This window comes from Andrena cerasifolii, chromosome 2 (genome assembly GCF_050908995.1).
Source record: "Andrena cerasifolii isolate SP2316 chromosome 2, iyAndCera1_principal, whole genome shotgun sequence".
Lineage (NCBI taxonomy): Eukaryota > Metazoa > Arthropoda > Insecta > Hymenoptera > Andrenidae > Andrena > Andrena cerasifolii.
The window spans coordinates 23,810,435-23,835,146 of NC_135119.1; the positions used below are offsets into that span (position 1 = coordinate 23,810,435).

Below are 24,712 nucleotides of genomic sequence, written 5' to 3' on the forward strand. Positions count from 1 at the left end.
TGGACCGAAGAAATCGGTCGGGCACGAAGATGGCCGCCGCCACTGAAATATTAAATACTCCCGTCGAAAGAGCGATCTCTAGAAAGAAAATGTAGAATATCCCCGGCTTGGGACGCGTTTCAGGTAATGATCGATCAGCTATCAGCGTGTCTGACGTGCGTGCCGCGCGACGATGCCCGTGTGGTTGCGGCTCGGTGGGATCGTGGGCGGTTACGGGCAGCCTCGCGCGCTTCTCAGCCAGCCGTCTAGCTTTGACATTTCGACAGGCGACGCAGACGTAAATATTGAGCCGAGCGGTCCGCTCGGGCGGCCAGTGTCACCGATCAGGGGGCCGCGAATCGCTGCTCGCTGCACGCGCACGGGAGATTGATCGCCGCGCTAAATGGACAGGGAAACAACGGTCCGCGATCGTTGCGATGTGCCATTTTCACATGCTAACACGTCCGCCGATATGCTAGCATATAACGAATGACAGCGCGATAAGCGCTCGCTGACGTTTACTCGATCCGCACAGCTTCTCATTTTCCAACCGTCGTTCACGCTCGCCGAGTAATGTACACAGTGGCGCACGGGATATTTCAGGATTCTTAATATCCGTCGTGGTGTCGACGTACATTTAACTTCCCTTGCATTTGTGTATAGGACTTTAACATACACTGTGGATTAGTGGCTCCGGCTTGGATCCAGCAAGGGCCACTGTCTACCTTTGAATAAAACTTCTGTATGACATGGTTGACGACGAGCGTCAATGGAATGTGGATCTATGTTTCGTGTAGCTTATTGCGGGAGTATGTAATTTCGAATGGGTGATGAGTGTAGGGTGGTCAGAGTTGGCGGAGTTTAGTATAAATTCGATACCCCGCGCTGTCTTTCCGTCGTTCTGTAAAAGCTTCTCGTACGACACCTGAGAACTCAGAATCTTAGTACGTTGCGTCAGCACGTTTTGCGAACGTTATCGGCGTGGTAAAGATGTAAGAGTTGATTTGCGAGATGCGTAAAATGTAAAGATTCTAATCTGTGTAATATCCATCCTAACATGGATAACGTAAGTTACAAATATATTAGCATTGTACGTTTGATTCAACGGTATCAGAGACTTTGTATTCGATGTTACAAGTGACGCGTGCATTTATGTTCCTTTTTAGCAAGTATTAAGTATGAATATAATGCGTAAATTGCGAGGGGGCACCAGCGTCGGAGGCATGGGTTCCAGCAGTACAAGCAGTTCGGAGGACCCTGCCGGAAGTACAAATCCTCAGCATACCGCTCTGGGGCTTATGCACCTTAAGAAACTCTTCTCCGAGTACACCCATCCTCCACATCCCCCCTCGAACACTGAGCGCGACGATAAGCTATATAATATGTTGCCATTATTTTGCAAAGTAAGTTTCTACGGTTCGCGAGAGCACGCTGGGACTTTACTGTGAATAAACGTGCGCTGTGCTTGCAGGTATTTGGATCTAGTCCAGCAGGAGATATGAGCGAGAAGTTCTGGGACATCTTGGCATTTACGCAACAAGTGTCTAAATTAATGGTGTTCGAGATCAGGAGGAGAGCGAGTAATCAGAGTACCGAGACGGCGAGCTGTGCCATTGTAAAGTTTTTAGAAATTGAGAATAGCGAAGAGTCGAGTAACGGTTGGATGTTATTGTCCGCGTTGAATTTACTCGCAGCGGGTGATACCTCTCTGATACAGGTACAGGCAGTGCGCTTACGCTGTGTTGTCGAGCCGAGTGAATTTTTTTTATGATTGTTACGTTTTACTAGGCGATGACCACTGCGTCTGTTCCGTCGACATTGGTAAAATGTTTGTACCTATTTTTCGATCTGCCTGAGATGGTCGAGGACGAAGCTGAAATTACAGACGTGGCTAGTGAATTTACTCCGAAGCAGCGTAGGATACTGTTACAGAAGATATTTGTTCAAGTACATATTTTGAATTCTCTCTGGCCTCGGTAAAACCTGAGCGAACACTTTATTTTGGAAACTAATCCACGTTAACCCACAGTTGTTGGTGAGATTATGTAGCCATCCTTATCCACCGGAAGAACTCGCACGCAAAGATGACCTCTCGTTATTATTCTCAGCGATAACCTGCTGGTGCCCTCACTACAATGTGATGTGGCGCAAGAGTGCAGCGGAAGTATTAATGACTCTGTCTCGTCACGGACTTACCCAGAATGTAGTGAGCTACATCCATAGTAAGCGTCGCTTAAAGCTCCTTGCGAGATTTTACTGCGTATCTAAGATACGGAGGTTTCTAATGTAACTCAATTGCAGACAAAGGGTGCATAGCACTTTGTGTCGATAATATGCAACGTGTACCTGAGCTGGCACCATTGGAAGTAGTGGAAATGTTTGTCACAGTATTCTGTTTCTTAAAAGACTCCAGCGAAGTGTCTCAAACGCTTCTGGACGACTTTCGCGCTTGTCAAGGATATATCTTTCTATCAGAATTTTTATTGAAGTAAGGAACACGAATGACGCTCGCTTCAAGTCCTGTTCATTCTTATACATTCTTGCATCTTTACAGACATGCTCCATCGAGATTAGAACAAGACAGCAGAGCGGAGGCACAGGATGCCATTCGGAATCTAGTTCTAATGCTGGCATCTTTGACCATGTGTGGCCACACAGAATTAAAGCCGAGCCAAGCTAGCATGGGATCCTTGTTTCAGATGCTCGGCTTCACTTTACCTCAACCAAGTAACAGAGGTATGAACGTTACGATGTGCAAGCATCATTTCATCGCTTTTTAAATGTAAGCACATTTTTCTCATCAGCGAATTCTATTAAGCATTGTTGTTCTTGCAGGAGGAAGCGTTCGAAACATCCAAGCGTTCCAAGTATTACAGTCTGTATTCGTAAAGTCTAACTCGCCACTTTTGTGTTGCACAATTCTTGACGCAATATCCAGCGTGTACCACAGCGACAATGCCAATTATTTTATACTCGAAGGGCAGAACACATTATCCCAATTTGCAGAGAAGATTCACTTAAAGAACCGTGAGATACAGGAGAAGTTCTTTCAGCTACTGGAATTTATAGTGTTTCAACTTAATTTTGTGCCTTGCAAGGAACTTATATCTCTATCTATACTACTCAAAACAAATAATTCAACTAGCTGCAGTATCTTGTGCATGGAAACGCTCCTCAGTATACTCAGGTAACACGCAGCCTCATCTACAGACTTCCCCGCAAACAGATTGATGTACTGACTTCTCCACCGAGCTTAACGTGTTCTTTCAGACATAATAATATATTTAAAGACGTGTACAGAGAAGTAGGTATGTTAGAGGTGTTCGTTACGTGTCTCCACCGCTATGCAACTCTGCTTAAAGATAAGCAAGCTGCGCACGATCAAGGATTAGGTAAGATTAATATTTCCAAAGCTTCCCACCGCAAATCGTTAAACTCTGTATACAAGACGAATAAATACTTTCTTCAGAATACAAAATATGCCCAGAGGACGAACGATTGGGTGCCTTAGTAATGGAAGCCTTGACCACATTATTAGCAGGCAACGTTCAGAATGCAAACGTCTTCAGGGAGTGCGGCGGAGCGCGTTGCGCTCACAATCTCGTGCCCTACATGGATTGCCGGTACCAGGCGCTCGGAATCGTCAGGGAATTGATACTTAGTGCAGGGGGAGACGATGACATGGCGACGTTGCTCGGCGTCATGCATTCGGCACCTTCTAATGCCTTAGTCTTGAAGACGCATATATTGAAAGTTCGTTTCTGGATAATTATCCATTAGACGTATTCGTCTGTAGCTCGAGCCTTAAACACTATTGTGAGATATTGTTATTCCTTCTAGTCCTTATTGGCTTGCTTACGAGAATCTCACAGAACCAGGACTGTCTTTCGGAAGGTGGGAGGCTTTGTCTACGTGATGTCTGTTCTGGTGTCTCTGGAGGGGCAACTAGGCTTGCAGAGATCGGAAGGCATAGAGCCTTGCAATGATATAGTGAAGAGAACGTCGCAGGAAGAAGCGCAGCTATTGACGCTTCTGCACGTTGTGTTTCACACGATCAGCACAGCTATGAGATTCGAGCCAGCGAATGCGAAATTCTTTCACCTGGAGGTACGTACTTCGAGTACTGCCTCTAATACTTGTAGATCTTTATCAATGTAACTCGCTGGTGTAATAACTTATACAGATATGCCAGTCAAGTTTGTGCGACACTTTACGGCTTCTTGGATGTTTCTCATCGGAGACAAAGCTTACGGAAATAGACCTAATACCAACTACAAACTATCACAACATGTTGCTGACGCTCTTTACTGGAAGCGTATTAGAGCCTGTGTTCCCAGATGCTATGCCAAAGACTCTAGCATACGCATGTTTGCTGCTGCGACTGCTGTACGACGTAGCGCTGGACTCTTTCGATAAGCCAAACTTGGCGGGCTTGGGAATGAGGTCACCAAGTCACAAGCAAAATAGTGTGGAGGTGACTTGCAACTTACATTTCATAATACAGAACTAGCGCAATGAACTCATTAAACCTAAATTAATTTTAGCAACAGAAGTCTTTCGACTCCCCTGGAAGTGGAAAGCGAAGTATTATTAACTCGTTAAATCTGAGCCCTCCTACCCCCGAGGCAATAGTAGTTCACCCTGGCATAGTTGTTGGGATGCTGCACTTGCTTCCATCGATCTCAGAAACATCCAATCCACAGGTGGCTCTTGCTTTGCAATTGTACGTGGCTGAGATTGTTAAAAGTTTGGTGCGCTCAGAGAGAAATCAGCAAATAATGTGTGACGCTGGGATGGCGGGTGAATTACTATTAGTGGGTAGAATTGCTTTGCAAGACGAAACGCATCCCTTGCATCAGCCTTTGCAGTACATCATAGAGAGACTCGCAGCGCAGTCTTTAGAACCGCGTGACTTGCGGTAGGATGAGAATTAAATTCGTTAAAGGGTCTCCCTACCTGGGCGGATGAGAAATGATGCGAACTTTGGGAATTTTTTAAAACCAAACCATTAAATATATTTACTTCCAGCTTTGTGGCTTCATTTATCAATCTTTAGAGAATATGAAAAAAAAATTATGCAAAAATAGTGCACTTTTAGCATAAAATCAGCCGTTGTAGTAGTCTGAAATAGGAAATTTAAAAATTAATGTAATCTGTATGAGTGTGGCTATCGCCCGAATTAGAATAAATTAGAAATGCTGAAAATTAAAAAAAGGCAGTTTCTAAAACAGACATCGATTTCTGCAAAAAAAATCGCTGATTTTTAAATCGCAAAGTCTAATTTTGCAAAAACCGACTTAGTTTTAGTATCGGCGAGAATGAGCACATCTACTGAAGATATATGCCAAGTTTGAAGTAAATCGAGTGTTTTTCAATTAATATAATTTGAAGATTTCTCTTAAAAAAAATCCCAAATATCGCGCTCCTTTTCAGGTCGTCAAGGTAGGGAGACCCCTTAAAGAAGGACGTATGTACAGTTTGTTATATCTAAGCTCTTCGATTTCAGAGAATTCTTACGATTGGGCGACCCATTATGTTGCATTTCGTTGGATGACATCGAAGCAAATAAACCTCGAGGTGGACCAGTACCTCTAACACGTATTAAAACTTTGGTATCAATGACCACGCCAAAGGACTTCCGAGCGCATGGATCCTGCACCTTGCCACCCTTTGTAGAGCTTGACATGAGCGCAGAAGGATTTGCATGCTTGTATTTGCCTAGCGTTGCACCACAAAGTACAACTCCACCTACGGTGGTAGCTGCGGACAGTAGCGTGCTTGGTGGAATTGGGTCAGGTAAATCTTGGGTCTACGATACACCAGCGTCTCGCGTTTATAGATTTGAGAAAGCGAGTCATCGTACAAATTATTTCCAGGCGATAGATTATTCCCACCTCAAACTGGATTAACGTACAGTACATGGATATGCGTTGATAAATTCAGTGATCCTAGAACTGATCCTCACTGCGTACGATTACTGACGCTAGTGCGTACTCCACAATCGATGAGAGACTTGATATGCTTGACTGCTGTCCTCAGCGCCAGAGATAAGGCTATTATTGTGTCTACGCAGGAAACACCAATGCCCCAAAGTAAATTTCATCAACGTATAGATATGTATCACTTACGTATACAGGATGGAGTAATTTTTGTAGATGGGGCTCTGTCAAGGTCATTTTAATAAACGAAGTTATTATTTAGATGTAGGCGAGTGGGAGCCAGAAGTAACTGGTGAATGCGGCGCAAGAGTCTGGTGTCCCGATCTGCTCCACGAGGGACAGTGGCATCATATAGCCATTGTATTGAATCGTGCTGTTTTGAAAAACTCAAGCTTCTCGTTGTATTTGGATGGCCAGCATATTCACAGTCAGAAGCTTCATTATATTACGCAAGTTCCTGGAGGAGGTGCAGCGAACTTGACAGTGGCCTCGCCTGTGTACGGATACATAGGCACGCCACCATGCTGGCGAAGATATTCTAGGCTCACGTGGAAGCAGGGGCCATGTCACCTGGTGGAAGAAGTATTTAACGCGCAGAGTATAGCAACACTTTTTAAATTAGGACCGCATTACATGGGGAGCCTGCAGGCCCCGCAATTATCAGGTATCTATGTAAATTTTAGGTATCTTGTACCACGTAATTATCATTATTATTCAAATATAATGATATTCCTCTTTTCATTCAAGTACAAGAACCTTTAATACCTCTCGTCGCAGAGGAGAAGGTTGTGTTTGGATTGAACGCCAAGGCAATGTCTCAGTTAACGTTAGCTAAAATTAGGAAAGTTTATAGCCGGGCTGACAATAAATCCATTGCTAAACAAGTACGCACAATTCTTTCTATCAAACAGAGCTGGGCATTATTCGAATAAATGTTTATTTGAATGATCTCAAATAAGAATTGCGAATAAAATGAAGTTATTCGAGAATAACGAATAAAAAATAAATAATAATTAGTCAGTATAATTAGTTAGTATATAAAACAAGAAGCCCTGACTGACTGACCCAGCTCAAACCGTTTAACCTAGGAACTTCAAATTGGAAGGTACATTCTTTTCATAGCGTAGACTCCCACTAAGGAAGGATTTTTGGAAATTCCGTCCCCAAGGGGGTGAAAAGGGGTAAAATGTATTTTTTTCGGATTCCTTAATATCTCTTAGGCCCGATTAGATATCAACTTGGTTTTTACATACAAGGGTTTCCCACATAAAAACCAATTTCAGGATTTTGCACTAATCAACCCCTAAGGGGGTCGGGAAAAGGGGTGAAATTTGTTTTTGTGGAGTCCTTAATATCTGTTAGGCCAGAAGCGAAGCGCGGGTATATTAATAATAACAATTATTTAATAAATAATAAATAAACGAATAATCATTTATTCGAATAATGCCGAACTCTGCTATCAAATATTGATAGCAATAGAAGATATGTTGCTCAGAAGTAATGTTTGTATACTTAATTGAACTCCCTGTTCTTTAACAGCTTGGTATGTCGTCCCATGAAAATGCCACGCCTATCAGAGTCCTCCATAATTCAGCAGGACATCTGAGCGGACCAGCAAGAGCATTGGGTGGCGTAGTCGTTGGCTATCTTGGTGTTAGAGTTTTCAATCCTCGACCTGTAGCTACGATGATTGACAATGTGGGAGGATGTTCAGTGTTACTGGGTAATTCTTTGAAAATAACACTTACACGAATGAAACTGGTTAAGAGTGACTCTAACTCATGATTTACACTTTCATCGACAGGTTTAATAGCCATGGCTCAAGACGTGGAGTCTCTTTACGCAGCTGTTAAAGCATTGGTCTGCGTCGTGAGATCCAATCAGGCAGCCCAGCAGGAAATGGACCGTCGAAGAGGATACCAAACCTTGGCAATGCTGCTGCGAAGGAAGTGCCCTCTCTTGAACAGTCATATCTTGCATCTGACGTTCAGTCTTGTTGGTACAGTTGACAGCGGTAGAGAAACTAGTGCTATACCTAACGTTACGGCTTTCCAAGATCTCTTGTGCGACTTGCAAGTACGGTTCCTTCTCCTCCCTAACAATTATCTTATTCTGGCAATAAACGCTACGAAAGAGCATTGCGTTGCTTTCAGGTTTGGCACGAGGCACCAGGAGAACTGTTAAGATCGCTTCTAGAACATTTGTACGAATTGATAGCTGAATCGAGCGAGAAAAGGACAAATTTACGGTTGATGAGGGATTTACAACTGGTGCACAGGCTGCTGCACATCTTGAGTGATGTGAAACAAAGCAGCACGCGCCAGATTTTGCTTGCGTTACTCAGTATTCTGTTGAGTCAGCCGAGACAAGCTGATTTACTTTGGTAATTTGTTGTATTTAGTATATCGTAGAATTACATGCTCATTATCTGACATTATTTAATCGTAACAGTATCCCTTTCCACAGGTTTGGACAATTTATTGTAGCTACGTTGCCCCAGAACTCAGAGAAGCATTTGATCCTTCGAGAAAGCGAAGGGAACAAAGAAGGGGAAGGGGAGCATATACTTTTACGTAACCGTTGTCTACAACTTTTACACTCCTTGTTGTTTAATGGCCCCAAAGTGAATGCGAGGTAAGGAGTCGTTCGAAGTAGATTAGGCTAAGCTGAAATAGAAAACTGGTTTACCTATGTGTATTTAAATTTAACGATACTTTTCAGTATGTGCGAGGAATTATCCAAAGTATTGGGTTTAGATTGGATACTGCTGTTCCTTCAATCTGGCCTTCATAGCACGACAGTGATATGGGGGCTACGAATTTTAGTGGCCGTTTGTTCCGTGCAACCAATACTACAGAAATTTAAAGAGGGAACCAGTAACGGTGGCTGGCTGCGTCACACAGACCACAATAAAATGGCATTGGCACTAGGTACGCTTGTGTAGAACATCTGATTAGGTCGGTGGTAAAATCATTTCTTATGCTTTTCAATTCTCCGCAGGTTGTCATCAACAAATGTCAGGCGGCGAGAGCAAACCATCGAGTCTTCACGTACCAGGATTTCAACACTTGGGATGGTTGTTACCGCAGCATGTAGACCTTGTCCCAGAGCTGTACTTTCTCTTCATCGCTCTCATGATGGGACAGCCTGTGAAGTTATTGCCCACTGATTCGAAAGTCATTTTAAAAGTTCGGTGTCTGAAGAGTATCCTTGTGTCCTGTTTTATTCTATCGATAGTTGAAGCAAACGTAAATGTAACGCGTGTTTTCCCATTAATAGCTCGACTTGGACAACGTATGGAACTTCTTGTTCGGCGTCCCAGCGAATCATACGCTGTCCTCCTTCGCGAGCAGGATCAATCTCTGCCCCGAAGCTGTGGTTACTCTGTTAGCCATGGTGCGAACAATGCTGAACAATTACTCGATCAAGTGAGCTCCACGTCTAAGTTACTTAACGTTGCCTTGAAATTGTGTTCTGAGAAGTAACACATTTTCATTTAACAGCCCTGAATCATTGCCCGACTGGCTAAGCGATTATCCAGTGACAATAATACAGTTCCTATTCTTCCTTTACCACAATTTCACTGACTTCATGCAAGTGTTCATGTCCGCGGAAGTGTTGGGCGCATTGGCTGGCACTTTGTTCCCAAAGCCCGCCAGTTCCAGCCAAGATAGCAGCGGAGCCAGTACTCCGGCAGATGAGGTGAGATTTGCAGATCGGTAATGGGTGCGAGAGTAAAATCAGTCATTACGATAGGGTTTCATTATTTCAGCAAGAGCCAGTGTTAGTGAGGTCTCCGTCAAAGGATGTTAGCTTGACGAACCATCCAGCGAAAAAGTTTGTTATGGACTTTTTACGAGTTATAGTAGTAGACTCCCTTTCGCTGCCAGTCACTGGTAAATCTCCACCAGCCATCGATCTGGTTCTTGAAGCATGGCCAGAGCATGCGTCTACGGGGCAGCAGACACGCTATCAAACAGAAGTATTGTCTATTCTAATGGAGCATCTGTTAGCTGCGGATGTTCTGATTGGAGAGCAAGCTGCATTACCCGTAGTCCCTGGCGGGTCAGTCAACAATATAACTAACAATGTGTGCTACGTCGCAGCCAGGATAGTGGACAAATTGTGGCAAGGTGAGTGGACTAAATTCGTGTTCTTAATTGCCAATTTCCTGGAGCAACGCTTGTTATTTTCATCATCATGCGTAGGTGCTTTGACGAAGGACCCACACGAGGTGTTTGACTTCATCGTAAAGTTGATCGGGCAAGCGAAACGAAGACCTGGTGTCGTCAGTATGGAGGGTCTCCACCACTGTTTAAATAGAACAATTCTGTTCTTGCTATCTAGGGCAACAGACTCGATAGCCGATCAAATGGGTGTACTAGAAGCATTGCACAAGCTGACGACTCACAGGTACAGTGGACGCTCTTTGCTATCAAAGAAATCAATGATGTTACAGATTCTGTGGTAAATCAGTTACTTCTTCACAGACTGCTAGTCTTCGGTGCTGGCAATCACGAGTTAGACTTCATCGGCTGTTTGACTTTCTGCCTACTGCAGCTGACAGCAGATATAAAGATCATGCCTGATACTAACTTGAAGACAATGTGGCACGTCAATCCGCAAGTGGAAGCTAGCGATGACAGGCTAACGTCTCATCAAGGCCACAATCTAATGGCTGTCGCTGCAACCAGAGTTTGGGAGGAGTTATACGCATGTAAGAAGCCTGCCATAGAGGAAGTGTTTAAAATCACGCTTCCAGCGCCCATGGGCCACGAACGAGCACCTGAGTTGTTGCTGGTCAGAGACCACGTGCACGAAGCCGCTACCAGGCTCTGGTTGAATTATGTTGTTATAGAGAGGAAGGCTTCGTACAGAGTGCCTTGGGAGCTGCACAACCAGATACAATCGGCAAGTATTTCAATTAGTCATTGTAGCCTAACTAGTAATCGAAGGCAGTGCTCCGCAACCTTTTCTCACTCTTGGCCAGAGTTGGGCATTATTCGAATGATCTCGAATAAGAATTGTGAATAAAATGATGTTATCCGAAACTAACGAAACCCTCATTCGCCGCTTCGAATACATTTTTATACCGCCACGAGACGGTGTTAAGTGTTCCGCGGCGCAATGCTTCCAAGAGGAAAAAAAGCACAAGTTTTTTTCTTAATAAAGTTTTCCAAGATGAAGTCGTTCGAGAAAAACGAGTAAATTTAATTTAACAATAAATTTAACATTTGTTCGAATGATCTCGAATAAAAATTGCGAACAAAACAAAGGTATTCGAGAATAACGAATGATATTTTATTCGAATAAATTTTTATTACGATCGTTCGAATAAAACGACTTATTTTCTTTCCAGAAAATACAAAAGGTAACAGGGGGGCTAACAAGGCTGGCCAGTCGAACGAAGGTCAGAAAAGAGGAATCCGTGCGCGTGAGGCTGAGACTGCACCAGAACACAGTGGCGCAGTGGACAGAGCAGCACGTTGCGCTGGTGCGCGAGCTAGCTGCGGCGAAGCGGCTGCAGTACATACAGACCAACCAGCACACGCAGCGATACGTGTACCAGGAGTGGCTGCAAACAGAGACCGAGCTGACCAGGGAGCGAGGTTTATGGGGCCCGCCGACGCCCACCAGGCTGGACAAGTGGATGCTGGACATGACGGAGGGTCCCTGCAGGATGCGAAAGAAGATGATGAAGAACGAACTGTTTTACATACATTACCCCTACCGACCCGAGCTAGAACACCCTGACAACAAGCAACTGAAGTACAAAGTGGCGACTAGCACCGACAGCAAAGAGTACTACTTGAAGCAGCTCGGTAACTCTTCAGGAATGTTCGAGCGAGAGCGCGACCCTGTTATCGACGACACTCCACTGAACGTGAATGAGACTTCCACGGACAGCGAACCCCCCATGGTGCCATGCACCCTGGAACGCCACGCCAGCGAACCAGACGAGGCGCCGGAGGACAACGAACAGGAGGAGGAGAATAACCAGACTGTTCCAGACAATCAAACTTTGATACGACTATTAGAGGAGCACGAGAAGGTTTGTTCCTTTCATTCGTTGGATATGATGCACGGAGGAGTGGTTTAATGGTTTAACACGCTTCCAGATAAGCCACATGTTCAGATGCGCCAGGATTCAGGGACTGGATACGACCGAAGGCTTGCTGTTATTTGGGAAGGAACACTTCTACGTGATCGATGGGTTCACGCTGCTCAAGTCCAGGGAAATTAGAGACATCGAAAGCTTGCCGGAAGCTTACGAACCGATCCTGCCGTCGCCGGGGTCGCCTAGGAGGTCCAGGGCGATGAGGCAGTGCTCCAAGTTTAATTATGAAGATATCAGGTTCGTTAAATCTTCATTCAGCCTGGAAGGTTTATATCTTCAGGGGAATAACAGTTGTGTTTTCGATCCTGTTTCGCAGGGAGGTGCATAAAAGGAGGTACCTGTTGCAGCCGATGGCATTAGAAGTGTTTAGTGGAGACGGTAGAAACTATTTGCTAGCTTTCCCGCGTAAAGTGAGGAACAAGGTTTATCAGAGGTTTATGACGTTTGCAACGGCGATCGCCGACAGTGCGCAACAGTCTGTGGCTGGTCAGAAGAGAACTGCGAACGTGGAGCAGGCTACAGGCTTGCTTTCGAACCTGATCGGCGAAACTTCGGTCACTCAGCGATGGGTGGTTGGTATTTCATGTGATATTGGACGCCCTATGTTGAACATAGCATGTTCCTGTTATGGTTATTTATGATTCACGAGGCCAATCATTTTTCAGAGAGGAGAGATATCCAACTTCCAATACTTGATGCACCTTAACACTCTAGCAGGCCGTAGTTACAATGACTTGATGCAGTACCCGATATTCCCGTGGATCTTGGCTGACTACGACAGCGAGGAGCTGGATCTCACCGATCCAATAACGTTCAGAGACTTCAGCAAACCTATGGGCGCGCAGAGCCCCGAACGATTGTTGCAGTTCAAGAAGAGGTGCGCGAGATTCGTTAACAGGTCGCAAGTGAGTAGCTAGACGATCTAAATTCAAATTTACATTCTAATTAGGTACAAAGAATGGGACGATCCACATGGGGAGACGCCTCCTTATCACTACGGAACGCATTATTCCTCTGCGATGATAGTGTGCTCCTATTTGGTCAGGATGGAGCCATTTACGCAACACTTTCTTAGGCTACAGGTTTGTAGATGCCTTATTATTTAATAATCCAACTGGAGCCGTTTATTAATTCCTGGTTTCTGAAATCGTTCAGGGTGGGCACTTCGATCTGGCGGACAGAATGTTCAACAGCGTAAAGGAAGCTTGGCTGTCTGCCTCTAAACACAACATGGCTGACGTAAAAGAGCTGATACCGGAGTTCTTTTATCTCCCAGAGTTTCTCGTCAACTCCAATCACTTTGACCTAGGCAAGCGTCACGTATGCCTTTTCCTGTTATTTGTAGAATTCTCGAGGTTTACGCTATAAATTCTTGCCTCAGGCTCCAAGCAAAGCGGCGTGCAATTGGGAGACATCGTGCTGCCGCCGTGGGCAAAGCAGGATACACGAGAATTCATACGCGCGCACCGACTCGCCTTGGAGTGCGACTACGTGTCCCAGCATCTTCATCAGTGGATTGATCTGATATTCGGTTGCAAGCAAAACGGCCCCGCTGCTGTCGAAGCGGTCAACGTGTTCCATCATCTGTTTTACGAAGGGAACGTTGACATTTACAAGTAACAATTCCTTTATATCAATCTATTTTCAGTAATTACCCCTCGGCCCACTCTAATCGCGATGCGAATCCTTATAGCATCGACGATCCGCTGAAGAAGAATGCTACTATAGGGTTCATCAACAATTTCGGCCAAATACCGAAGCAGCTGTTTAAGAAGCCGCATCCTGCTAAGAAGATGACGCAGAGGACCAGCGTCATCGATCCTGGACCGATTACCCCTGGCTTGAGCATCACCACGTCCGACAAATTGTTCTTCCATAATCTTGACAATTTGAAACCTTCGCTTCAGCCTATCAAAGGTTGTCACCTTTACTTATCCCCTACTCGATCTTGTTACATTAAAATTTATGCACTTTGCAGAGCTGAAAGGCCCCGTCGGGCAAATACTTCACGTGGACAAAGCGGTGCTGGCCGTTGAGCAGAATAAAACCCTGATCCCTCCTACGTACAACAAGTACGTGGCGTGGGGTTTCGCGGACCACTCTCTCCGAATAGGGAACTACGACAGCGACAAAGCGATATTCGTCTGCGAGGCTATGATGCAGAGTAGCGGGGAGATAGTCGCCTGCGTTTGTCCGTCTTCCAAATCGATAGTGACTGCTGGCACGAGCTCCGTAAGTGAACGCTTAAATTTTATGATTTCTTTACATTAGCGCGGGAAAGTGAATCGAAGAAATTAATAACAATTCCTTTACAATTACACCATTTCGCAATACAAATCTTACGCCAACAATTCCCTTAATCTACGTCTCTTACACTACTTAATCATTACCCAATCTAAACCTCGCCACCCTTTTCTACTTTCTTTCCCCCGTCCCTTCTTTAGGTACCCAGACACCCCTACTCCCTTTACCACCCCATACCATTTGTTATATTTCGACTCCCTTGTCCTCTTCCACCTTTCCTCCTCCTGCATTCCGAAGAAATGAATAATAATTAATTGTCGCTGCGAAGAACCAATTGTTATAAACTTTTCTCTTAGTATCGCCGTGCTTCGCCAAAACGCGCGGCGGCCCTTAAATGGTACAAAGAAACGAAAATTTATGAATAAGCAGCATGTTGCCTGTTTTCCACTGATCCCCTTAACTACAAAACCGTCTCAACAGGTCGTGACCGTTTGGGAGTACACCAAGAGGCAGCTTTCCATTAAACAGTGCCTGTACGGCCACACCGACGCTGTCACTTGCCTGTCCTCCAGTCCAGCGTATAACGTGATCGTATCGGGATCCAGAGACGGTACAGCGATTATATGGGATCTGTCTCGATGCCTGTTCGTACGCCAGCTCAGAGGACACGCGGGTCCTGTGGCTGCGGTGGCTATAAACGAATTAACGGTAGGTTTCAGCTTACAGAAGACTGACGAGAGTCGCGAGATTTGAAGTAGGAAAGTAGTGTTTAAAAGTGTAACGATGTAACTTCTTGCTGCAGGGAGACATAGCTACTTGCGCGGCCACGTGGCTGCACGTGTGGAGCATAAATGGCGAGGAACTTGCGAGCGTTAACACATGCGTCGGACGAGCTGACAGGATGCAGCAGATTCTGTGCGTTGCCTTCAGCCAAACTCACGAATGGGACTCGCAAAATGTCATCATGACTGGGTCCACCGATGGTGTGGCTCGGGTAAGAACGTTACTTTATTTTGTAACATATCGAATAGTAATAAGTTCCCTAGGATTTGCAATCTGGCAAATTTGCATATGGACGAGATGGATCGTTTCCATGGACCTCTTTCCCCATTTAAAGCCAGCGTGTACAGAGCGAGACCAACTGTTAATAGGGCTTAAGTCATTGTTATTATTTTATATTTTATTCTGTTACTTTTGTTTTGTGGTAACGCTGTTTCTCTCTTCTGTGTCTTTTTCACCTTCTGCCATAAAATGGGTCTTACCCGCTCATGAGAAAATAAATAAATAAATAAATAAATAAAAAGAGAATTGTGGATGAATAAGAGATAAACGGTTCGCAGATGTGGTCGATGGATTACGTGCAAGTGCCTGCAGAGGAAGACAAGCCGGAGGAAGTAACCGTGGCCAAGGAGAAGAATACGAAGTTGCACAGTAGAAATAGCGAGGAACAAACCGAAAGTACGAAGAAACGAGTACACGAGCTGGTGAAGCAAATGAGCATCTCTGCTGAGGGATCAGGTACATTAGAAATAATGTCAATATGCTCGTACAGGATTATTTACTTGCCATTCTTTGTAGCCATGCTCGCGAAGAGCGGTTCGGAGAGCAGCCTATCGGAAACCGAGAATTCTAAAGAGGCATCGAGGCTGCACGAAGAAAAGGAAGAGTGCTCGGACAATGAATCGAGCAACGGCTCTAGTAGCAAGCCATCACCACAGAATAATAACACGCATGCTGTTGTGCTCCGAAGGAAAAGTCGCGGGAATCCGATGTTTAGGAAGAGCGAAGGTGGTGGACGCGCGGACAGCGAGGGTACTCAAACGAGGTAGCGTAATCTTTGTTGTTTTGAGTATACTGGGTGAAAGAATTTATTTTGTACACAAAGTATAGACCTAAGGAATGTGGTCCTTTGAATTTTAACGCTGTATCTCTTCCAGTCAGTATAAGTTCTGATTTAAACAAATGTTGGCATTTTTGTGACGGTGATTGATCCCTTAGCGAGTCTTCCAACAATCCTGGGGACTCGGAAGGAGCACTACGGGCTAGTAAAAGCGACACGAGCTTAACAGACAGCTTTGTCATGGTCACTGAAGCTGATACAAAGCCTAAGAGGATCAACCTGCAGAATATCCTAAGGGACGGTTTCAAGTGGCAACGGCAGTTAGTGTTTAGAAGCAAATTAACAATGCACACCGCGTACGACCGGAAGGACAACGCGGAACCGGCTTCTATAACAGCCCTAGCAGTGTCAAGGTAGAATTTTCAGCAGGTTTAATTTCGTAGAAATTCGCTGGTGAAATTGGGAGGTGGAAGTGGTAAATTATGCGAGTGCCAGAAGCGAAAATTTACAGTATTTTCCAGGGGCGGATTTATTAAGTAGACTGCAACCTAGGGCGGCAAATTTTGGGAAGCGATAAATTGCAGGGAGCGATCAATTTTGGAGATCAGAAAATTTTGGGGAGCCGCCAATTTTGAGCGACAGAAATTGGGAAAAATTTAAATACCGAGGCTTGAGGCAACTTTAAGAACAATTCAGTCCTCATCGTATAGAAAATTAGCAATAACTCACTCTCACTCTAAATACACCTCTGTTATTTTCTGTCACATCTATCTTGCGACAGTCGTAGGAAGTGAAATAGATTATTTCAGCACTTATAGCGTTTACCATTCCAACTCCTCAATGGAGCCACTTTCTGCAAGTTATGTAATTTGTAGAAGAATAGCTTTTGGAGAGCATTCCTCCAGAACTTCCGATTCCCAAACTAGAATAGCGGAGCTAGTCGATTATCGGGAAGAGGAAGTGAAAAAGCTTATTCAGTTGAACGAATAGAAGCAAAATAGCATACTACTGATTAAATTTCAGGGATCACAGAACAGTATACGTAGGGGACACGAGGGGAAGGGTGTTCTCGTGGAGCGTTTGCGAGCAACCAGGGCGCACGGTCGCCGATCACTGGCTGAAGGACGAGGGAGCGGATACCTGTGTCGGTTGTGGAGTTAGGTTTAACCTTTACGAAAGGAGGCACCATTGTCGCAATTGTGGACAAGTATTCTGTTCAAAGTAAGCCTTTACAGTACCATGAAGTCTATACAGGGTGTTCTTTCATTAGTCCTCCATCACTCTAAGATTCAATTCAGGATTGCACAGCAAAACGTACATAGAAACCCTATTTGACAATGTTCCTCTATTCTAATACAGTGACACATGTTTCTATGAACTTCAAGTATTTCTTTTGGGTACTCAATTGAAGCCTAAACTGATTTCTCCTCAATAAAGGAATACTTTCTGTATATGATCCCATTATGTACTATCCGAGCCACTCGGAAGTCAAATTGGCCAACTCCACGAAATAGAAAATAGAAGAAATTCACATATTTAGCACCAACATATTTTCGAGTACTCGAGCTGAGAAATTTGCAAAGAGTGGAGTTGACTAGTTTGACTTTTATGAAGCTCACTTGACCAATAACATGGGCATCGCATATCCCGCTAACGCTTTTATATATTTCTAATCAGATGCAGCCGCTTCGAGTCGAAAATATCGAGGCTGGGGATCCTGAAGCCCGTCAGAGTTTGCCAGGGCTGTTACTCGTCATTACGCTCTCAACATTCCGCCGAGAGCAGCACTTAATATAGCAGGATATACGGTTTCGTATAAGTGATCGTTTCGAGGGTGGGTGGTACAGCTGGAATGTACATAATCACCGGCACCCCATTTACATCTTTCACCCTTGAATCTTCGTGCGAGAGAAACGAAAGCGTGCATTCCCTTTCCTTTCTCGTTTACTTAGCTGAATGCACCTTGTCTCGTATAAGGACCCTTGCATTTGCACGAGCGAGGCAGACCAACTGGCTGCTGGCATTTCGACTGTTTTCTTTTTTTTTTTCTGGCAGAACCGTGGATCGTTTTAATTCCGTGGAGCGAACTCCACACGTCTTTCCTTCTTTCGTATCTTAGACGCTTCAAGCTAAAGCGCATTCCTGTCGATTCGGGCATTCCCTAGGTAATATCGGCCTGCTCCATCGACAGGCTTGTGCTCGAACAGGATTTTAAACTGGCACTCGAACATTTGCATGACAATTTAGAGAGTGGCAACACCTCGCGAAACTTCTTCTTCGTTTTCTAATATCCGAATCTGGACCGTTCTCCGATACTTTTCTACGTCATGTGTGTGTTTGTACTCGAGAACGATGTGTACAGTCGACCCTCCGCGTCACTTTTTTTGTACATTTCATTTACACGCGCTGCGCACTTCCCTTTCCTTTTTAATGATCACGACGGGACATCTATATATATATATATATATATATGTACGTAAAGAATCATTCGTAGCAGAATTTATTTAATGTACACTTAAATCTGTGATTTCGTTTTTCCTAATTTAATTTAACGAATTTCTCGAAGGGTGATCATTGACGATTATATATTGTATAATGTTGATACTATGTACGCGGTTGATTTCCCGGTCGGACCCGTTCACGCCGTTTCCCCTGCGTCCGACGTATATATTAGAAAAATATTGTTAATATTTATTTTAAATTATAGTAGAATAGTATATGCGAGATGTCAATATTGTTAATGGAAAAATATAAGATTTAATATAATATTTATCAGATTTACCAAAAGAAATTATATCTATACCGTGTATTATTTGTACTGCTCTCTTTTTCTATTGCGTTTTACCTGATTGCCGTTCGACGATGCCCCTTTTCTCTCCTTTCGCGGCAAACGTACGTGTACATAATGCAGCGGTAATGCGCGGTGTAATTGATTCTAAGGGTTGTCGACGGTGTAATAATTTATTATTGTACCATGAGAGACACGTCTTTTATTTTTCCATTTGGTAGAATCGAATGCATTAAGGAAACCCAAGGGCCTTTTCAGATGGGACACTGCTGGCTCTGGGTATCAGAGTCGCACATTTTCCTCTGCTTTCAAGCTTTACGTAAATGTCCCTTCAAGCGGGAATGGCGATGGACACGGTAATTAGTGTCTTGATTACTAATAAGGGAGCAGTACAAAGTATCCTTCGTGATACTATTTTGCGAAAATAGATGGATATCAGTGGAAGGCAATGATTCTCTCGTGAAGTGAAAGGGAGACGAGACACAGCGGCTTAGCCTGAATGGATGCATTAATGCGTTGCCCTATTAAGTGTCTCATCTGATACGAGCCTAACATAGTCTGGGAAACACAGGAATATATGTGTACTAACAATTGAAAAAGAGAAAGACACGCGGTCAAGCAGTGCACCCTTTGTCAACCGCTGCCTCTACAGTAAAACTACTCGTAAACTTTATAATAGACAATACCTTGACTACGTAAAAGTGTTATTAACTGTAAGACGGTTAAATGGAAAAGCCATAGACTCTAAAACCAGCAGTAATGTATCCTAAGCAATGTCGTAAATGTGGAGTACCGCTCGTTTGTTCAGAAATTACTATTGTATATCGTGTCTGTAAAATTAATCGTGGAGAACAGAAGTGAATTTAGAAACACGAGAGCGAGAGAGAGAAAGAAAGAGAGAGAGAGAGAGAGAGAGAGAGAGAGAGAGAGAGAGAGAGAGAGAGACGCGTGGTTCTTAGATAAACCTTTTATAGAATTGTAAACGCATTTGCCCAGGCAGAAGAGAATTCACTTAACTGGCTTAGAAAGAGTCCACGAACGTTGACGAGAGACATACAGAATTTGTATAAACGCGAGGATCGCGACATTGAAGAAGCAAGAAACCGTCTCCCTGTACGAGTAACAACAAATTCTACCATTTGTATTCTATCGATACACTTCCATTTTTCTAAAGGCACAAATTTTATAAAGAACGATGGCTAGCGCGATGACTAAAAGCTGAGAAGCAGGCGAAACGCAGATTAAACGCATTGCAGGGTGTTGTCGCGTGTTTGACGAGCATTCTTTCGGAAAGGGTGCGTTTGATACAAAGGTGAAAATAGATAACGCTGGTAAAATATTGTGGACGAACTGACAATTATGAGACGTAACGGGAGTCACCACGTATCTTATGCGAATAGTATCTGTGTGTCATTATTACATGCCAGTTCTAATAAAACATTGCCAATTATCTTTACTTTTGTACTCCTAATTATATGCGAATGAGGCAAAGCTTATACTGAGTTCTACCAGAGCTGGGCGTTATTCGAATAAATTTTATTCGAAATTATTATTATTCGGATAAATATTTAATCCGACGAAATTATTATTCAGATAAATTTTTATTCCGAATAAATTTTATTTGAAATTATTATTATTCGGATAAATTTTGATGCTGAATAAATTTCATTTGAAATTATTATTACTCGGATAAATGTTTATTCCGAACAAATGTTATTCGAATAATTTTTTATTCCAAATAAATCTTATTCAAAATTATTATTATTCGGATAAATTTTTATTCCGAATAAATGTTCGAAATTATTATTCGATTAAATTTTTATTCCGAATCTTATTTGAAATTATTATTCGAATAAAAATTTATTTGTACAATGCCCACCTCTGAGTTCTACGACGGAATTGGAAGGCTTGCGATTAATTCTATGTGGAAAATGTGTACGTTCCTTTCACGAAGGGTATTCCTGGCTAATAATTTTCTCTCTGAAGTAAGCCAAAGTGATTTACAAAGATCATTTCTAAGGGCAGGATGAACTTGATTACAAGAAAATGCAATATTTTATTAAGAAGAATTGTAAGGTAGACAAGTATATGTTATTCGAACGAAGTGGTCGTTTCATTGCGTAGAAGAATAAGCATTGTTTCTAGTCAGGTGTATATCTGGTGCCTTTTACGTTCACTTTGACTCGACGGAACCTGATTTCATGATTTTAAGCAGTATTATTTGTAACCGTATCGAAACGCATCGGTGTCTGTGTACCACCTGTATTATAAAATAGATCTTTACATACAAGTAACTGTGTACTTTATTACAAGCAATAACAGCAATGCTCTATTTTGAAATGTATTCCAAACTGCGCTGTTGTTATGCTGCGTAATATCTGAAACTGGAGGAGCGAGGAGCTAAGCTCGCGATATGTATTCGCTAAACATATAACTCGTACATATTAGTTTCATGTTTCTAACGATATCACTTTTCTCTTATGTATGTACAATACTTTCATTTTATATCATTTAACTTGACCTGCCTCTCTTCTTTACTTCCACTATCGTAACAACTTCAATTAACCGCTGCAACAATCGTACAACTTCTCGAGAGACTGTCGGAAAGATATTGTTTAAGTGAAATTGTGTTTTCTTCGGTATTAGAGAAACCCCAGCTGGTATTAATTTCTCAGTGTCACGTATAGGTGTTCCGCGTAGCTCAGATAGCTCGAAAAAGGTGTACGCGCGTTGCATAATTTCACCCGAAATTGTACATACATAGAGGTGTAAAAGAAGCAAAAGCAAACATTGAAAAGTATTAACCGCGTAGAGGTGTGCGATAACTAGAACCTAGGAGAAGAAAACTATATGGAATATTCTAATAACCAGTGTCGAGTACAGGGTATGCATGGGTCGCGCGTGTGGTTCCGTGCATATGGCGAGTACAAGATTCCCACTCGCACGCATACACACCATCATCATGTATACATACATTGTACGTAGGTAGTTCTATTGTACTGTTAGTTGGATATTTGAGAGACACTGTATAGTAGATTCTGATCGATACAATTATATTGAATGGGCCAAAGTTAAAACGGGCGTATTTTATTTTGGAACCTGTCCGTAGATATAAAAGTACTGTACAAAAGTATAAAAGCATCATGTTCTATAAGTTAGCCGATTACGAATACAACGCGAAAACCAAAGGCGCTTCTCGAGATCGCAGCTGTTACAGCTTCTTGCAGCTGGTACAGCTTATTGCAGCTGGTACAGCTTATTGCAGCTGTTACAGCTTATTGCAGCTGTTACAGCTTCTTGCAGCAAGCCTGGTGCTTCGAAATTCTAAAAGAATGGAACTTTCTCTTGCATTTCTTGCACGCGACGAGTTGAGACTGGTGTTCATCCCAGTTCACTTCCGGTTGGCTGAGCTCTGGTGGAACGAGATCGTAGTGATTACTTCGTCGTGAAATGGGGACAGTCAAAATCGTAAGCACTTTGTAGCGTACCTGGCGGAATCGGGAGTTGCTCCATTTTTATCGTTAACACCGGCGTGAGCGGCAGTATACAAGAACTGCTACCAGAACTTGAGTCGCTGCTGTTGTGTGCTGGCGTTCTTGTTAATTCGTGTTGAGGTTTCATGGGATTAAAATCAGAGTCCTGGAAGAATAAAACAGATGTACTCTAATCTGTCGAATCCTCGTTTCGATGCCACTTTAAATAATTAATAAATGTTACTTGAATTACATCGCTGGATCCAATTTCGCGAAGGTTATTTGTTAAAGGAGAACCGATTCGTTCTTGGTCAAGTGATGTAAAAGCCTGGACTGCCGCATCCTGTGACGCTTCCGTTGCATGGTCTTCGACGGGAGCAACGCTGGTTTCTTTTATAAGTTCTTTCAATTAGATGATTAAGTACAGCCGCCATCTGAGCACTCTAATCGAATTGCTGGTAATTATTAGTTTAGGGTTTCATCACCGATTTTGATGAAAGGAGAATGGTAGGGTTTGTTTTTAACAGGATATATTCCTACAGGTCTTAAGGAATCCGAAATGCGTAATTGTTTACCCTGGACACGATGGGAACCATGAAAAATAAGCATAAAGCTCGGAATGTCGTCGTTACTAAAACTCTATTCGTAAAAATATTCCCAGTAGCAGACAATATTTGCCAGAAAAATAATAATGTTAGGAAACACCGTTTGAGTTAATGTTTCATTGTGTATTCAATGTCATAATGACAGAGTACATTTCGAGCGAGTTGCATTTCTCTTCCCTCACTTACTGTAAAAAGCCTTTGTTGCCAGCCAGGTCCAAAACTGACCAATTTCTGGCATTCTCCTTTCATCAAAATCGCTGATGAAATCCTAATGTACTGTGCCCCGATGGAAAGAAGTCGGTCTACAAATTCTAGGGTCCGAATAGTATATCCCTATTGGCCGGCGCGACAACGTCGACGAATACGAAGTAAGCAAACAGGACACGGGCAGCGGGAGCCAATGCGAGTGAAGAACCCCTCTTGCCCCTGTGACAATTCAACCGTCTTCTTTCCATCGGGCCACAGTAAATAATTAACGAATTGTATACCTTGCGTATCAGGATCCGCAACATTTTTCCTCCTTTCTTTAACAGAACTGTTTTCCTTCTTCTGACGTCGCAGAGGTGCCATACCATCAGCTATGTTCCGAAGATGGTTACGTGTCCGATTCTGTATTTTCCCCAGCTCCTCGTCCGATTTAACTGATCTTTCACTCGAGGTGCACCTCCTCGATGTTTGATTGTCGACATCCTTGTCATTTAGCCGCTTCTCTTCGTTCGAGCTAGACCTAAGCTTTCGAATGTGGTTGGGGTTTACTTCAAGATGGTTTTGTCTTAGCCTGGGCCTCTCTACTCTCTTAACCTGGTCCAATTGATTAACTCCGTCAACGTTCAAATTTTTAACCGGTTTTCTTTTAACTCTTTTGTCTTCCTCTTCTTCTTCTTCATCGAGCGTAAACGTTAGCTTCTTAGGGCTGCCGAAGTATATAGACGAGGGCCTAGATGATTCTAACGCAGGAGTCGAATGCAGAGTGCCATCGGGGCTAAAGATACTTTTGTGCGCAGTTACATTTGCCAATGGTTTATTCGTTAATTGTCCAGGTTCTACACGCGTTCGTTCGTTACTTTCCTCGTTTTCTTTATTCCCCTCCGTACCTCTTTCCTCCTGAAATAAGGTGTATATCTTTTAACCCTTTCATTACTGTTCGCACCTGCAGGCGCTCACTTAATATCGTTCGAAGCGAAACATAGGCACCTCCAGGCGCCCAAGCAATCTTATCTTTGGTAAGTATTCAGAAGTTTTCCATCCTCACCGATTTCAATGATTTTTGGATATGTTGTCGGGTACACGATTCTGAACAACTTTTTCTTATACATGTTGCCGCCGCTCGACCTTCGTTTCCGAGATGTTTGCGAAAAACTTCTTTCGACTTATTCCGACGCAACGCATTCCACTTTCCAATTTGTCCCAGGTATTAGTATTGGTTGGGCCCAGATTAGTGAGGGAGGGGGAGTAAATACAGTGGTCCCTGGATTATTGACATGCTTTTTTCCCCGGATCATCGGGAAAGACCTACTCACCCCACAGTTTTGCTTCCTCGGTGCGAGCGAGGGCCTTCGGTCCCGGGTAGACCGCCCGTTGACTGCCGAGAGCAATAAAACCAGTGGATCAGGTAAAATACCCAGTAGAGAAAAATAAAATGTTCATGTTTTTCATAAATGTTCATGAAAGTATTACTAATGGATATTTTAAGATTTCCCAATGAAAATGAGTTCAAATATGGAGA

The 24,712-nt window shown here is 43.4% G+C and overlaps 2 protein-coding genes across 4 annotated transcripts in view; one reads left to right on the top strand and one right to left on the bottom strand.

Annotated features, from left to right (window-relative positions):
* Positions 1 to 21,985, top strand: Bchs (WD repeat and FYVE domain containing 3 bchs). Of its 2 annotated transcripts, none has more exons than XM_076806537.1 (44): positions 1 to 123; positions 1,146 to 1,382; positions 1,451 to 1,696; positions 1,768 to 1,926; positions 2,009 to 2,201; positions 2,281 to 2,467; positions 2,534 to 2,715; positions 2,815 to 3,166; positions 3,250 to 3,371; positions 3,449 to 3,732; positions 3,820 to 4,086; positions 4,163 to 4,453; positions 4,524 to 4,897; positions 5,486 to 5,775; positions 5,856 to 6,071; positions 6,181 to 6,582; positions 6,666 to 6,802; positions 7,458 to 7,641; positions 7,723 to 7,994; positions 8,072 to 8,301; positions 8,385 to 8,552; positions 8,640 to 8,848; positions 8,919 to 9,106; positions 9,198 to 9,346; positions 9,422 to 9,620; positions 9,691 to 10,051; positions 10,127 to 10,331; positions 10,409 to 10,829; positions 11,278 to 11,970; positions 12,038 to 12,273; positions 12,353 to 12,608; positions 12,702 to 12,913; positions 12,986 to 13,118; positions 13,192 to 13,345; positions 13,418 to 13,652; positions 13,730 to 13,953; positions 14,015 to 14,268; positions 14,761 to 14,988; positions 15,083 to 15,274; positions 15,621 to 15,798; positions 15,859 to 16,105; positions 16,279 to 16,533; positions 17,144 to 17,341; positions 17,798 to 21,985. In XM_076806537.1, exons 2-44 carry the CDS (start codon positions 1,158 to 1,160, stop codon positions 17,910 to 17,912), a joined length of 10,323 nt encoding a protein of 3,440 aa, XP_076662652.1. In that variant the 5' UTR covers positions 1 to 123; positions 1,146 to 1,157; the 3' UTR covers positions 17,913 to 21,985. The 2 variants fall into 2 exon arrangements, with proteins under 2 accessions (XP_076662652.1, XP_076662651.1); XM_076806536.1 differs by lacking the exon at positions 1 to 123 and adding an exon at positions 167 to 1,045.
* LOC143365942 (uncharacterized) overlaps positions 21,980 to 24,712 on the bottom strand; it is a 4,567-nt gene continuing 1,834 nt past the window's right edge. The window contains exons 3-7 of one of the 2 annotated variants that reach the window (XM_076806546.1): positions 23,475 to 24,090; positions 22,635 to 22,771; positions 22,397 to 22,547; positions 22,189 to 22,320; positions 21,980 to 22,112 (exon numbers count right to left, since the gene is read on the bottom strand). In XM_076806546.1, coding sequence (XP_076662661.1) covers positions 22,196 to 22,320; positions 22,397 to 22,547; positions 22,635 to 22,771; positions 23,475 to 24,090 — 1,029 coding nt within the window. In that variant the 3' untranslated portion in view covers positions 21,980 to 22,112; positions 22,189 to 22,195. Of the gene's footprint in view, positions 22,113 to 22,188; positions 22,321 to 22,396; positions 22,548 to 22,625; positions 22,772 to 23,474; positions 24,091 to 24,712 lie in introns of both variants that reach the window. The other variant, XM_076806545.1, reaches the window with a different exon arrangement.